Raw genomic sequence first — 16142 nt, 5'->3', positions numbered from 1 at the left:
GTTCCTCCCATAGTTAGAGTATCTAAACGAGTATTCGAAGCTCATTTTCAGGTCACCAAGGGTGTTGCCAAGAACATACTACATGCTTATCTCAAGGGGGAAGTAAATTGCAGAGAAATCATTCAACAAATGACAGCACCTCACACCCAAAGAGGGCAATCCCACAGGGTTTTAGAGGGCTTCAAAGGGTACTTTGCGAAGCTGGATATGTTGTCTACTCATACCTCCATTGGCCTACACTGTTATCATAGACTTTTGGGTCATGACCAGATCTCAGAGAAGACGAGTGAGCCGTATGGGAAAATTTCGATGTTTGCCCTACAAGATGGTGAAAAATCGACTCCAAGTTAAAGATATTTACTTCCGCGTGGCCTTGCCGATCAGTCAACCCTCCAAAGTGTCGTATCAACGTCACAGAATTGCGTGATTACTAAGACAGGATCTGATCCATCATGACTGAGGGGAAGTAAAAAAAGGCGTGCTTCATCTTTTCCCCATTTGCCGGGCGATCGCTCCGACCGACACCCGCAATTGACTCGGGGAAACTTGACGCCCCAAGTCGGTGGGAACTGAATAAATACGCCCTAGCAACCGTACATATGCAAGGCTACGGAGGATCATGATCAGGGAAGTAATTGTATTCTGGTGTTGATGAAAGGATATCTTGTTTAAGATGCTTTGACAAGACAAGTCAGCTTGAACAAGATATCCGATAGAGAACATCTTCTAAAGCCCCAACAAGCCACGATTCTTCATGGAAGCAAGCCATTAGTGGATATAGATGTAAACCGTGGGTTACATGTGGATGAATGGGTGGTCAATTGGTCATGTCATGGAACATGTCCGTTGAATCTATTTCGTTTGCCCTTGCGCTCAAGATGGGTACTGAAGCGTTAGTAGACAGGGGGGGGTCAGTTAAAGAGGGACCCTACTGCAGCTGTAGCAGCGCTTGAAGAGTTTCCTTGCCGCTTCCAAGGTATGTACCAGGAACTGAATTGGTAATAAGAGATTCGAATAGGAAACTGATGATCCATGTTGTGCATGTCGTTCCGCTTTGTAATCGCATTTTGATATGTTGCGAGTTCCGAGCATTGACATTTCTTCAGCGTGTGAGCCGCAGCATCAGCACCTGTATCTTAACTATTGCACCTGTAACAACAACTGCAATATGCTCCTCGGAAACAGTAGATTTTACTCAAGATTCCCATCATGAAGCCCCCCATGGGCTCTAACGCCGCCGAGAGCGATGCTCCGACGACCTAGTGCCGCCTTGTCCGGTCATTTCGTCCCTGATTGGTCTTCTGGGTCGTCGGCGGCATGTATAAGCCTCAAGCTCCGAGCACGTCATTGAGAGCTAAAACCACGACCCCGTTGTTTTTTCCCTCTTTTCGGGGGCGAGGATACGTTCAGAGGATGAGGATTGGGTGCATTGGCCGATTTCGTCCGTTTTGCCTATGAAAACGCAATTTTTTCTTGCCTTACTCGCTGCATCATACACACCCCTCCAGTCCAATGAACCCCAGTAATAAAGGACGGGGAGAGGGACTAATCATGACAGGGTGGATGTAAGAATTGGATGGATATTGTGGTGGATGTGGTATCCGTACTCTCGTAGTGGATGGGCTTGAAGATCGAGGTACATACTTTTCTAATATCCCGCTGGGTAGTCGATTTAAAATCAAAGCACATCCTTCTCTCCTACTGTCCATTCTCATTCTTCTCGTCCTCTGTTTCTGGTCTGTTCGTCGTCGTCCTTCTCCGAGTAACACCTGTACAATCGTTGACCCCCACGATTGCGTGCTCCAACTTCTGTTTTCTTTTGCAAAGCCCCGAGAAGCGACTCGGTTTTTGACATTCTCGTTCATCCTCCTCTCTCCTCAACACCAAAACCACTTCACATCACAATGGCCAACACTCCTCACGGTGGTGTCCTTAAGGACCTCTTCGCTCGCGACCTGCCCCGCCAGGCCGAGCTCGAGGCTGAGGCTCAGAAGCTCCCTGCTCTTACTCTCAGCGAGCGACACCTTTGCGATCTTGAGCTTATTCTCAACGGTGGCTTCTCTCCTCTCGAAGGTATGCGCCTCTTGTTTTATTCGTGAAGATCTTTTGTTGCCCCCGCTGTGATGATGGGGGGTTGACTTCGGTGCCCCGCCCCCGCATCTTCCGCCTCCGGCGGGCGCTTTGCGACGGCGGCGATTCTGTCATGAGTGAGAAAGAATAGCGATTGACTGGTTATTCTATAGGTTTCTTGACCGAGAAGGACTACAACGGGTAAGTTTCAATGTAGAATCGTTCAATTGCTTCGTCCATGAGCTAACAGAACCCTCCAGCGTTGTTGAGAACAACCGTCTCGCTGATGGCGCCCTCTTCTCCATGCCTATCAACCTCGATGTTGACCAGGCCCAGATCGACCAGCTCGGTATCAAGGCTGGTGCTCGCATCACTCTCCGCGATTTCCGTGACGACCGAAACCTTGCTATCCTGACTGTCGAGGATGTCTACCGACCTGACAAGTACGTGATCATGGCAGCTCCCACTTACATGGGGCATTGGCGCTAATACGGATGCAACAGGGTCAACGAGGCCAAGAAGGTCTTTGGTAGCGACGATGATACTCACCCCGGTGTCAAGTACCTCTTCGACACCGCTAAGGAGTTCTACGTTGGTGGTAAGCTTGAGGCTATCAACCGTCTCGAGCACTACGATTTCCTCGACCTCCGATGTAAGTCACTGCGAGCAATTGAGGCCCAACATGAGAATAACAATGGCCAGTCACCCCCTCTGAGCTCCGCGCTCACTTCAACAAGCTCGGCTGGCAAAAGGTCGTCGCTTTCCAGACCCGAAACCCCATGCACCGAGCTCACCGTGAGTTGACGGTCCGCGCCGCCCGCTCCCAGCAGGCCAACGTCCTCATCCAGCCCGTCGTCGGTCTCACCAAGCCCGGTGACATTGACCACTTCACCCGTGTCCGTGTTTACAAGGCTCTCCTGCCCCGCTACCCCAACGGCATGGCTGCCCTCGCTCTTCTGCCCCTCGCCATGCGAATGGGTGGTCCCCGCGAGGCTCTCTGGCACGCCATTATCCGAAAGAACCACGGTGCTACCCACTTCATCGTTGGACGTGACCACGCCGGTCCCGGTAAGAACAAGCAGGGCAAGGACCACTACGGTCCTTATGATGCTCAGGTCCTCGTCCAGGAGCACCAGGAGGAGCTTGGTATCAAGATGGTCGAGTTCCAGGCCATGATCTACCTCCCCGACTCTGACGAGTACCTCCCCATCAACGAGATCCCTGAGGGCACCCGCACCCTCAACATCTCCGGTACTGAGCTCCGACACCGTCTCCGAACCGGCAAGGAGATCCCCGAGTGGTTCTCCTACCCCGAGGTCGTCAAGGTTCTTCGCGAGGAGAACCCTCTTCCTGCCGAGAAGGGTTTTACTGTCTTCATGACCGGTTACCAGAACAGCGGAAAGGACCAGATCGCTCGTGCTCTCCAGGCTACACTCAACCAGGGTGGTGGTCGCCCCGTCTCCATGCTTCTCGGTGAGAACGTGCGACATGAGCTGTCCCCTGAGCTTGGCTTCACCCGCAAGGATCGTGACCTCAACATCCAGCGCATTGCCTTTGTTGCCTCTGAGCTGACCAAGGCTGGTGCCGCTGTCATCGCCGCTCCTATTGCTCCTTTCGAGGATGCTCGTAAGGCTGCCCGCGACCTCGTTGAGAAGTCCGGTCCCTTCTTCCTGGTCCACGTTGCTACTCCTCTCGAGTTCTGTGAGAAGACTGATCGCAAGGGTGTCTACGCTGCTGCTCGCCGTGGTGACATCAAGAACTTCACCGGTGTCGATGACCCCTACGAGGCCCCTGCCAAGCCCGACCTCGTTGTCGACCTCGAGAAGCAGAACGTCCGATCCATTGTGCACCAGATTGTCCTGCTCCTCGAGAGCAACGGTCTCCTTGACCGCCTGTAAATGATGATTTTGGATGAATTATCTCGGGATTCAGCCGAGGAAGATACCCGCAAGCTACATCTACCTATCGCTTGAATGCGCATGAGTGGCGTGGCTAAAAGTAGCGTTGTGGTATGAATATTTATTATACCGCTCGCTCTACGAAAATTTGCAAATAACAGCGCAAGTGATAAACGGAATTGGCGTTAATTTGAATGAGACGGATGGGGAAAAGAAGCGCGAACGTGGTGAATGAATTACATCACGTTCCTGAATCAATTAGACGACGAGAATGTATCGGCATAGACTAAGTTAGGATCGATACAATGAAGATCATGATGAAACTATTTTCAGAAGCGAGCATATGCAAGTGATACGTGGGCTGCGTACTCGGCGGCCTATCACGAATGACAGTGTGACGGTTGACAGTTGTGTTAGGCTGTGAATGGACGTTGCAGGAACTCGTGACAGTTTGAGCGCTTAATCAATCGTTCGTTGGTTAAAGGTTTGGGCAGCACCGCTAAGAGTTGAGTGAGAATATGGGCCGTTAAGATGGAGATTGATGCGTGGCAGGCAGCTGTGGATAGAGATGAGATATTATATCTGAGTCATGTGAATCTAGGTAGTCTAAGGTAGCATACCTAGGGAGCTAGGTACCTAGGTAAGGTAGGCACCGGTTTGCATTCTTCAATAAGTGATATCGATACAAAAGGCCTCTCTCTGTCACACATTCTCATGTTCTAAATATGGTTCCATATGTTTCTACCAGGGGGTCACAGGCGGTTAAGATGTTGAAGGTGGTTGGTCGTCATTCACTCTGTGCCCAGCCTCCAACCTCGCATCTACAGCACTCCCCTGTAAGTCTCTTTTCATGGGTGTGGCCGTGCTCGGCTTCGGTTTGGTTCAACAAAGTTGGGCTCCACAGCAGAATTTGGGGAACGGGCCTTGTGGGAGGTAAGAAAACTAAAGGCCTCGATCCTGAGTAACAGAAATACTCAGGCAGGTATTACATAAATTCGATCAGGCACATGGCTGAATATTTTTGGCAGCTCAACTAAAGATCAGAAGATTTCTTGCTCCCCAAGGACCGGGCCACGGGAGACGGGATAAACGGGAGCTTCCATGATCGGGCTGTGTAGAGTCAAGATTGCGTATGCGTTTGTGTGTTTGTGGTGGCTCTGTGAATGACGAGAAATTGAAATTGGTGGTGATTTGCTTGTGATTTTTACTGGTTTTCGGTATCGAAGCCTCTTTAGAGGTTACATCATCTTTGTAGGTTAGTACTTTAGTACTTACCTTGGTAGCTCTGTGGGATCCCTTACAGTTTCAGTTGATCACCGCCGTTGAATTCACTCCCCAGCGAAAGTCCAAGCTTTCCGATCCCCTATTAAACGAGTTTTTATTAATCGCAGGCTGGGGAGCTAATAAGCGACTCTAATCAGGAACCATTGAGTCAATCGCCCGCATTTCAATACAGCCGTGCTTCTGACGGTGAGAAACAAGAATACCTACCTACCTAGGGAGAAGAATGAATGAATTACCTCCCTAAAGTGCTTGTCTTGAGGGTCTTTCTGTCCTGCCTTAGTGCCTGACTCTTCTCCCGGAACCTGACCTGAGACCTGGGCTGCAGGGAATGAAGCAACCAAGCCGAGCCTGACACTGCGCTTAGCTTGCTTCCATTCAATGCGCCTCACCTCACACACTTCTACAGCCAGTACAACCATCCCCTCTTTCTTCACGACTCTCCTTTGCTTCGCTGTAACCAAACTTGCCCAACGTTACCACTATTCTCACTTTTACAGCCTGAATCTCACTTTGCTTAATTCTCGCTGTTTTACTTTGTCATACGGCTATATCATTATCGACTCCTCCTTGCGCCCACTATTCTTGACCGCTTTCTTGAACTGAACAACCTTGGAATTATCGACGACAACCACGAATAACCGCGAAATCACTATCTGCCATACGATACTCTCAGCACATCTCCATGGTCCACCATGTCCTCCAAGGACCACGACCTTGAGGTCCCAGCCGACGAGCGGCCGCGTGAAAAGCCAAGACGCTCCAAATCTGAACGAAAGGACCACAAAGATCGCGACCGAGATCATGGTCGGGAAAAGCATAAGGACCCCGACCGCGAGCGTCGCCGACATCGCACCTCACGATCTTCTAGAAGCAAGCTCAGTGAGGTGAGCGACACCGTTTCTCACGCATCTAGTCGCCGACACCGTCACCGTAGGGAAAGGGACAGCGACGAGCATCAACACCGCCATCACCGTGCAGCTTCGACCAGTGACTTGGCTAGCTCAGACATGGCCAGGACGTCAACAGCTGCCACCTCTATACTTTCTGATCGCATCGGATTGCCTTACCCGTCTTTCAGCAAGGCACACAGTAAGGAGGCCATCGTTAGTCGCGACTCCCTGTCTCTTCCTCGCCAACGTAGTCCCAAACCGTCTACTCCTGAACCTACGGATGCTCCATATACCGCAGATGCGAGATCCCCCAAGGCTTCTGACAGCGGCAAGCCAGATGTGCCGCTCAGTCCACCCCGAACTGATCTCGATGCGGACAGAACAGCAGTGAACGAGGAGACACCAGAAGATCCAGCCAAGGAAGAATATCCAAAAGAGGAAGCCCCCGAGATTGAAACGCCAAAGGTTGAGACACCCAGAGAAGAAACCCCAAGGATCCGAACGCCTACAGAAGAACTCCCGGCAGCTGAGGCTGGTCTTGAACAGCCAAAATCAAGAGTGTCAAGTCTTTCTCGCTCAGCATCACGAAACGAGGAGCGGTCTCGTGTGAGTCGTCGGTCCGGAGTCTCGAGCCAAGCTACCTACGTCAAGTCTTCATCGCGCCGCTCTGGCGACAAGGTTCGCCGTTCTGATTCCCGGGCATCTAGCTCTTCTCATCGCTCTGTTCACCGAACATCATCTACTCGAAGTCACAGAAGGTATGATGTCGATGGTGCATCTTCTCCTTCAAGCGCTCAGGATTCGTCTCCCAGGACACCAACCCAGGCCCCATTCCCTCATGGATACCCGGATGCCAAGCCTGAGACTCCCTCAGTCATTGACGTCCAAGATGTCGACTCGAATCTGCATTCGAAGACGGCAACGCCTGCGTCTGCTTTTGGTGCTGCTCCTCCACCTCCTCCACCTCCTCCCCCTCCCGCGCTCGATGTTCACGATATGCCTCGAGTGGACTATTTGCTTCAGAACGGCGGCCTGGCTTACACAGCCCCTAAGAACTTCCTTTCTGTTTTACCCCGTCAGAATGGGAACCGACCTTCAAACCCACCTTTGGTCGGCACAGACACCCTATTTGCTCCCTTCCATAATCTATTAGACCAGTACAACACAGTACTCAGCAAGCAGGGCTCAATTGCCGTTGCTACCGGACACCGTTCTGTTGCTCGCAGGCTGTTGGACCGCCTCGAAAATGTCTTCTCTCGCGACCTGCCTCCTCATGGCTGCACTTGCATCATGTGCGATAACCCTCATGAAATTCACGATGGTCTCAACTGGGGCGACGTGTTGGAGTGGGTGAGTGGTCGAATTGACCTCCCCCAGTGGCCGCCCTTTGATCTTGCCGAAGTTGGCACCAAAGCTGCTGAAATCTCTGGTGACAAGCCCCCCCGACCTCAGTCACCTGTCCAGCTGGACCCTGATATTGCGGAGGAGTTTAGGGAGCACTATCTTCGCCAGTCGAAGAAAGTTCGCTCTGCTGTCGACCGATGGCTATCCAACACTGGAGAAACACCAGTGCCACCTCCCCAGGATGTCGATGACGAGACATTGTCCTTTGCTATCCTCACAAACCTTGACCCTGAGGACCGCCCTTACTTTAACGCTATCATGACTGGCTCGAAGGAGCTGAAGTCGTCTGTTCGTGCTCCCACCCCTGGACATCGACCACGAACAGATTTCCTCATCAAGACCGGTCTGGCCCTGCAGCGGCTATACAGATTGCAGCAAGTGCCACGAGACGCTGAATCGGCCACGTATCTGGTTAAGAACCCGCATACGCATGATCTCCTCGTTGCACTTTCCAACATCAACAATTCAGAATGGGAGATTCTCATTTCTGGACGCTTCGACGGCTTCCTCTGGTCAGGAGCTGATGATGATGTGCCGCAAACTCCGCACAACGAATCGCGCGGACCGACCCCGGCTAGTGCCTATTACAATACCCGAACGATGAGCCCTGGACCTCGAGCTTCCTCGTCGTTCAGTTCGAGAAACACGACTCCTTTTTCCGTTTACTCACGAGGTACAACACCAGCGTCTTTCGTCAGTGTCAACACCACAGGGATGCCTGGAAGTCGGCAGGCTGTCTCAAACGATGAGGAGATGGAGATGGCAGCCATTGCAGAGATTGAACGAGAGATCTACAAGGGAATGGAAACATTGGAGGATGCCTTCGAGAAGTTGCACAAGAAGGCCGAAGTTGTCCGGAATGCACTGCGCCAGCGAGGGGCTGCTTTGATGCAGAACTTGCAGAACCGCCGTCGCATCGACGTGCTGTCCGGGCCCAACTCTGGAAACTCCCAAGCTTCAGGCTATGAGCGCCCGGCTTGGGCTGGCGAGAGCGATCGTGATCCGGGAAGTGACGATGACTGGGCATTTGATGATGTCGACATCATGCCCGATGATTCGGCCAGTAACATCAGTAGTTCGCGACACCGACGACCTAAGAGGCGTACGGAACGACGAACACCTGCCCCGATCAACGAAGAGGATGAGGATTGAGTGTCAGACACCACGATACCCAGAACTCCATGGCATGATGGGGAAGAGTTATATGACTGACGACAGAAACGTTTGAAGGAAGCGCATCTTTTCCAGTATAGAGATCTCGAAAACCATTCCAATGGCAATTGTCACGAGAATTTGATTGATTCAATAACGACTTGTGAGAGCACACTAAGATGCTTGAGATTGATTGTCAGATACCACGCATGCATTCCCAACGTTGGAAAATGGGGACTACGCTATACCTTGACGATGATTGATGGGGTTTATTTTTTTGCTTTGCTTTTACTCATTCTTGCTATGTTGTTTTTACTGCCTCGTTCTACGGTGGGAAAAGAAAGACCGCAATGGTCTATCATGAAGAAAATGAAAGGCCACTCACTGATGGTGACGAATTTGTCAAAGTTTGTTCAGCGCTGGGGTTTTCTGGCCCAGGGCTGAAAGTATTTGTCGGGGTCTTGTTAAGTTGGTGGATGTGTCAACGGGAAGGGAGGGGTTCTGGACGTGAAGGATGCTTGGGTCCGGTCGATGATCAAGGACAGATGATAGAAGGATATACCTCTGGCAGATTTAATGATTGACAGGTGGAAATAAATGACCTGCTCCTTTCAAGACCATTCATGCAGTGACTTGATGACGATGAATGCATTAAGCCTCTGTGTGATTGCGCGTAAGCTTTACAGGAGAAATAGTATTGCTTGCCCGGATGTCTCGTGATGCCTCATCGTACATTAATATGGCATCACGGCTATACCGAGACAGCTGCTATTTACAGCTAATCATAGCTCGAATCCATGAATATCATTCACGCTCATTCCTTTCCATTCCGTACAAAGCTTGAAGCAATTCCCAACATCTCACACAAAGAATTGATGAACAGTCCAATCGATGATTTCCCCTTTTTCACCTCCTTCCCAGTTCCTGCTCCTCCCTTGCGTATACTTTCTTAGTCTTCATTCCCCTTCTCAATACTCCAAGCCACGCGTCTTGGCAAAGGAGATCAGTGTCCATGTGCACTGAATCGAGCATGAGGCTGAGATTATCTCAGCCACGTAATTATACAAAAGATCTACCCCAGCAGAGTGCGCCTGAAGATCTTGGTCCCTTGGTCGCTCGTTCCTGGCAGAAAAAAGAGAGAGGCCGTTAAATATTACAACGAGTTAGGCGTCAAGTAGGCAAATGGTCTCAGATGACGATAGGTCTTCAAACCGTGGTCTATTAGCGAGAAAAGAAATTTTGGCATTCGAGAGGACCCCTCTAGCTGTAGAGAGACTCCAGGAGGTAAATAACGCCAAAGATAAGGAAAGCAGTGGCACCGCCCACAGTGACTACAGAGTGTTAGCTCGTCTATTTCAACAAGAGACTTATAGGCTGTTAACTTACCAACTTTCAGGCTGACTCGGCCGGCAATAGCTCGACCACCAATAACAGCAACACCCGTGCAGATGGCATGGCCGCACGTAGCACCCAAGGTCACCCACCAGTAATCCTGACCGGCTGCCATAGCAATAGTGGCAATTTGACTTCGATCACCCCACTCGCCGAGGAAGGTCATGATGAAGGTCTGGACCCAAGCAGGGCTAAGCAGCAGAGAGCAAAGGTTGGTAGCACCCTGAACAATGCTGGCAACAGCACCTGAGCCCGACCGAGCATCTCGTACAGGTGACTGAGAAGGCGATCGAGGAGGAGACATCAGACGGTTGCTGGGTCGAGACCTGCGGCCATTGCCATTCATACCCATCTCCAGAGTATAGGCAGACACAGAGTCGCCTCGCTTCCGGCCCATCTCCTTTTCCTTCTCGGCAAGCTCTTGTTCAACCTCGTGCATCTCAGCAGAGACACCCTCGTTAGGGTCCATCTGCATGCCCTCTCGCAGCAGCTTCGCACCGAAAACAAAGAAGAGGCCAGCAGCGAGAAAACTGGTGACACGTTTGGGGATCAGAGTAGGAACAGCATGGCCCAGAACAGCTGAAAGAACAGTCATGACGAGAAGAGCACCAAAAGCGGCAGTGAACACAACCATGCGGTCGTGCTTCATAGCCATGAGAGCCGCAACCAAGAACGTCTTGTCACCAACTTCAGAGACCAAAATCATGGTGAAGGATAGCACAAAGGAGTGGAATGGCTGGATAATACTCTCGTCATCATGGTGTCCATCGTGTGTCTTCCCTCGGCTCAGATCGATGGGCTCAGTCTTTGTTGAGTCTTGAACGGGTGTGTTCTGTCCAACGGGTCGGTCGGGAAGATCGGCAGGTTTCTGTATAATTGTTAGCTGTATTTACGATACTACAGAAGCAGTCTTTGCTCACCTCCAATCCTGCAGTGTAATCGTGCTTATCATCATTACTAAGGACAGGCTTTGCAGCTTTGGGCACAACATCTTCTGCCTTCGCGCTACCAGCGTCGTCGCCAAGCTCCTTGGCCTTGTCCCCCCCAGAAGCACGAATCTTTTCCTCTTCACTGTGTGGCAGAGGAGGCGCCTCCTTGGGTGATGAGGGTTTCCTGAAGGTCTCCTCGCCAGCGAGATCCTCTTCAAGTTTTCGGGCTCTGGACCTCTCGGTCACACCGCCTTCGGTTCCAGTGGTGCCTTCTTGGGCATGGACTCGATTAGTGTCGAACATGACACCATCATTGGTTTCGGGGATCTTTTCGCCATCTACGACAGTCGGGTCTTCTGGTCGGCCTTTGAGTCCAGGAAGGGAATCTAGGTTGCTGTCGATTTTTGGAGCAGTATCGGTTCCAGTTTTGGGCTCTGTGCCAACTCCAGCACCTGCTGATGCACCCGTTCCAGCTCCGGCTCCGGCTCCAGCCCCCGAGCCAGATCCTGCTGCAGTATCGGAACCAGCCTCAAGGGCCACTTCAGGGGTCTTCTTGTGATCATCTATTTCGATAAAGGGTCCGTGGTGAGGCTTTCCGTCTCTGCCATCAACGGGAGCATATTTGGTTGGAATATCATGACGCTTTACGCCGGTCTGGGGCAGGCCATCGGTCTGTTCTGTAATCGCGGCTCCTGGAGCAGGTAGGTCGGCAATATCATTAGAGGCGAGCGCATTTGCTACGGCAGGGAGGAGGAGGAGGACCAAAGACGAGTGTGTGGTTCGGATCTTCATGATGGGCAGTTGGGGTCGTTGTTGTTGAGTTCAAGAAAGAGATTCGATCGTCGGGTCGCAAAAACTGTCGGCGGTCGAGGCCGCAATTCAAAAGGAGAAGCAGAGCGTCGAAAAAGGATGATTGATCAGTAAGTTTGAAGCTGACAGCCTTGCGACAATCGAAGTCGCGTGTAACGTAGCGTAGGTAGAATAAACTTTGCGGAGATAGCCTTGATGCTGACTTCAAACAAGTACAGGCACCAAAGGGAATAAGAAAGGGGTCTCCCGCAAGGCGATCAACGTGCGGAGCCAGGATTGAGCTACACGTTGACTACTTGATTCAAAGAGAGAGAAAAAGGGAGCTGCAAGGTTGGAACAGGAATGAAAATGGAGGTTTGGATGTTGAATTGGATGATCTGGATTGGCTTGGATTTACATAGGGGCAACCAAATGGAAGATCCGCTCCGTACTCGATACAACTCCTCCTCCCTGCCCCGTATGCCCCGTCTAGCCCGTCCCAACAGCTGCAGCCTTGAAAGAGCCTAAAATAATGGCTACAGGGGTGTCACCCTGCTGAAGGAGGACCCTAGGACGTCCAAGTTCTGTGGCGACGTGGCCCCAGCCGTGGGGCGCTAAGCCTTATGTTGCCTAGAGGCCAAGTATTTTTACCCAAGCTTCAGGGGCCGAAGTGGCATTTCCATGATGCTAAACAGGGGGATACTCATTTCCAAATCCAAAGAACAACACTATTCATTTACTTGCTGCAAGCAAAAGCAATTTCCTGGAAGTATTAACATCATGAACAGCGAGTCTCGTGCTCTCGGTAGATACTCCTTAGACATCGCGTCCGCTCACGAATCGTGGCACTAAAATTGGCACCAATTCATTCCATCAACTGAATCTTGGACTGTCGTTAAAACCACAAACAGGAGCTGCCAAGCAGCATCGGATGTCGGCAATAATATTCTGGACCTCAAAGTTGTTTTGGACCATTGATGCAGGGGGAAGGTTCTCAGTTGAACGCGCGGAAGCCCATCGTTTTATCACATTCTTGGCTTACACCACACTGATATCATGTTTTTCCAACAAGTCTCCAAGACGCTGCTGCATCTCTTGAAGCACCTTGGATCCGCTAATCATGATACTAAAACGAGAAATACTTGCTTGATTGGGGAGGCCATTTCTTCGCGTCCATGATGCTATTATGAAAGGACCGATTTATCGGCTCAGGCCTAGGTAAGGTTGGAAGTCTGGAGAGTCAGGTATCATAGTTGCTTTGGGAGGGACGCTCCTTGTTGTGATGTCTCTGTGCCCTCGTCACCAATAAACGAGATATCTCAGTTGTGACTTATCAATGTACACCTCGACTCATTCCCTGTTCGGCCTTTGGGACGCCCTGAACAACTGCGATCATTTTTGGACTTTTGCAAGAAGCTGGGCATGGAAAGGATGGGCGAGTTGTGTCTTGGAATGGCCAGTGTTCATCCGATGTAATGCATGAATGAGCTGAGCGAATTATTCCGGCTCAGCTAGCGCAAGAGTCCTGTGTCAGATACTCCAGTGAATTAGGAAGATCTTTTTTTTTTTTTTTGTACCATTCAACATGTTGGTCACACTTCTCCGTAGCACGATGATAATGTACACATGTTAAGTAAGCGTCGTCAGATTGTTTCGTGACACTTCCAAACGAGGATTGTTGCAGTTCTGACCTCCCATTGTTATTGAATAGGCGCTATTCTAAGAACACCATGTGTAACCTGTGTATCTTTTGCTGATGTGTCCAAATATGCAGTTGATATCAAGACACGCGGTTATTTTAAACTCCAATTCGCCAGGTTTTTGAGTCCAGGGTAGCTAATCGCGGGGCTTATCTTATCTCCGGTTAATGTCGTCACAATGGAAGCTCCGGGAGCTCCCCATAAGTTGACTTCACCCAACAGATGCAGCATCACACTCATCGCATCATTGATGTTTATTAACCCGCTGTGACCCCTGTGAAGAATTATAATGCCTGAAGCTCCCATATACCCTGTAGTATAGTTACTTTATATCTTTCCGACCACATCACTTCAATCTTCACCGTATCGCCCCTCCTAGCTCTCGTGCTTAGCAAGCATTCTTTATCTGCTTTCATCTCGACCTTCACTCGATTTGCCAGATCTCACCACTTGAAATATGGCGCCTCTTGAGGGTGAGAGGAGTTCGCAACCGCTCTCAGCAGATGCAAGTGACGAAGAGAACCGTAACGACAGTACACGTGAATCATCGGAGGCAACGACTTGGTACTATCGAATGGAGGAAGAGGAAGACGAGGATGAGGAAGACCCAGACTACGAGGATGAACCTGATGAAGAAGATGAAGACGATTTTCGAGGTAAGTTCAACCCGTTGCTTGAGTAATACCATGTTTTACCAATCGCATCATATAGGTGTTAATGATCGAGATATTGAAATATTGATGGAGAATGGAGGGGATGACGACGAGGATGAGGAAGACGAGGACGAGGTTCAAGGAGTTACTGACGAGCAACGACTCTTTAACATTGTACGAAGTAAGTCTCGCCTTTTCAGCGATGATTAAAGACATGCCTGACATTGGGGATGAAATTAGCCGGTGCTAGAACAGGACTCCTAACACGGAGACAACTCATTGCCTTGATGCAGAGCCCCGATCTCACCAGTGTTTTATTCCAAGATAATCCTAGAGACGACGCCGAGTTCTTGAACAACTGGCCATTCAATCGAAGTCTAACACCCAAGGACCCGGATCGCTTCCCGAAAGTGCCAAGTGAGCAGGGCTTGAAGCTTATGCGATCAGGAGCTTTTGGTGCAAATGACTACAACCCCAGAGCAAAGAGATCACTTGCTGTGAGGATGCTCGAGCGGGAGTTGGCCCTGGGGAATCGCGAAGATCGGATACGAAATAATGCTCTTATCAACCAGGCATGAGCCCAGACCTTTCTATCAAGACAATTTGACTGACAGCGTCCAGAGTCTACTACCAAAATCAAGAGCCGAGAAGATCATCCATTTCGATGACCCCGTGTATTCTGGACAGTTTTCGGACGATGGAAACTTCTTTTTCGCCTGCTCTCAAGACTTCAAAGTACGAATGTACGACACCTCCAGCCCATACAATTGGAAGCATTACAAGACAGTCAGCTACCCATGGGGACAATGGACACTCACAGATGCATCATTAAGTCCCGACAACAAATGGCTCGCGTATACTTCAATCCAAAGTATGGTCTCCATAGCTCCTACAGATCCAAATGATACCGGAGATCCCTATACACTGGATTTAGACAACAGCCCATTGCAAGGATACCATCGACGCGGCTTCGGTATCTGGTCTGTTAGGTTCTCAGGCGATGGGAGAGAGCTGGTGGCTGGAACGAGCGCGGCCTCAATCGTGGTATATGATATCGAGTCTCGGACAGTTCTTCACCACGTTCGCGGCCACTCGGATGATGTCAACGCCGTGTGCTTTGCTGACAAGATGTCACCGCACATACTTTACTCGGGGTCCGATGATACAACGATCAAGGTCTGGGATCGAAGAAGCATGGGCGATCACCGAGAAGCTGGCGCCTTTGTCGGCCACATCGAAGGCTTGACATACATCGACAGCAAGGGAGATGGACGGTATATCCTCAGTAATGGAAAAGACCAATCGATGAAACTATGGGATATACGAATGGCCATGTCAACCGATCGATTCAACGAACTTGATCCGTCAGCACATGCAAACACCAGTGGCTTCGATTACCGGGGTGGCATATATGACGACGAGGACTGGGATGTGCACCCCCATGATAATTCGCTCGTGACCTTCCGAGGCCACAAAGTCCTTCGAACTCTTATCCGATGTCACTTCTCACCTCCAATGTCCACTAATTCACGATATGTATACTCGGGCAGTACTGATGGCAAGGTATACATTTGGAATATGGATGCGAGCTTGGCTGGAATCATAGATGTTAAGAAAGCTACCATGCGCACTCGGCCAATGGATAATCGACGCCGCGCCTATCATTCCGATGAACCAAGCAATTGGCGCACTTGTGTCCGCGATGCAAGCTGGCATCCCACTGCCCCTCTCCTTGTTGGTATGTTCTCCCATTTTCACTTGAAAAAAAGCAGCTAACATCAGCAGCGTCTGCTTGGAATGGGTATAACATGGCAAGAGGAACATGCACGCTACATTCGTATAACGACAACGTGGATGATGAAGGAGAACCACCGATGGGTCAGAGTGTCAACAACTTGCTCAAGGAACAGCCTGAGCTATACCAGAACTCAACATATACAAATGGGTTGCTTTTGGGTTAAGTTTGCAAGAAACAGCGTTG

At 50.4% G+C, this 16142-nt stretch overlaps 4 protein-coding genes across 4 annotated transcripts; 3 read left to right on the top strand and 1 right to left on the bottom strand.

Annotated features, from left to right (window-relative positions):
• Positions 1-1904: 1904 nt before the first annotated feature.
• Positions 1905-3968, top strand: FSUBG_7646 (sulfate adenylyltransferase; the record flags this gene model as incomplete). The annotated part of the gene is made up of 5 exons (XM_036685973.1): positions 1905-2073; positions 2244-2271; positions 2331-2513; positions 2574-2722; positions 2773-3968. 5 exons carry the CDS (start codon positions 1905-1907, stop codon positions 3966-3968), a joined length of 1725 nt encoding a protein of 574 aa, XP_036536832.1.
• Positions 3969-5944: 1976 nt separating this feature from the next.
• On the top strand, positions 5945-8698 carry FSUBG_7645 (5-methylcytosine g t mismatch-specific dna glycosylase; the record flags this gene model as incomplete). The annotated part of the gene is made up of 1 exon (XM_036685972.1): positions 5945-8698. One exon carries the CDS (start codon positions 5945-5947, stop codon positions 8696-8698), a length of 2754 nt encoding a protein of 917 aa, XP_036536831.1.
• A 1260-nt stretch (positions 8699-9958) lies between these two features.
• On the bottom strand, positions 9959-11811 carry FSUBG_7644 (GCR1-dependent translation factor 1; the record flags this gene model as incomplete). The annotated part of the gene is made up of 3 exons (XM_036685971.1): positions 9959-10029; positions 10085-10958; positions 11011-11811. The coding sequence occupies 3 exons, from the start codon at positions 11809-11811 to the stop codon at positions 9959-9961; spliced, it is 1746 nt and encodes a 581-aa protein (XP_036536830.1).
• A 2154-nt stretch (positions 11812-13965) lies between these two features.
• On the top strand, positions 13966-16122 carry FSUBG_7643 (WD repeat; the record flags this gene model as incomplete). Its single annotated transcript, XM_036685970.1, has 5 exons — positions 13966-14164; positions 14220-14342; positions 14402-14658; positions 14783-15899; positions 15947-16122. 5 exons carry the CDS (start codon positions 13966-13968, stop codon positions 16120-16122), a joined length of 1872 nt encoding a protein of 623 aa, XP_036536829.1.
• Positions 16123-16142: the final 20 nt, after the last annotated feature.

This window comes from Fusarium subglutinans (assembly GCF_013396075.1).
Source record: "Fusarium subglutinans strain NRRL 66333 chromosome Unknown NRRL66333_c0000099, whole genome shotgun sequence".
NCBI lineage: Eukaryota > Fungi > Ascomycota > Sordariomycetes > Hypocreales > Nectriaceae > Fusarium > Fusarium subglutinans.
This window is presented reverse-complemented; position numbering and strand designations above follow the sequence as displayed.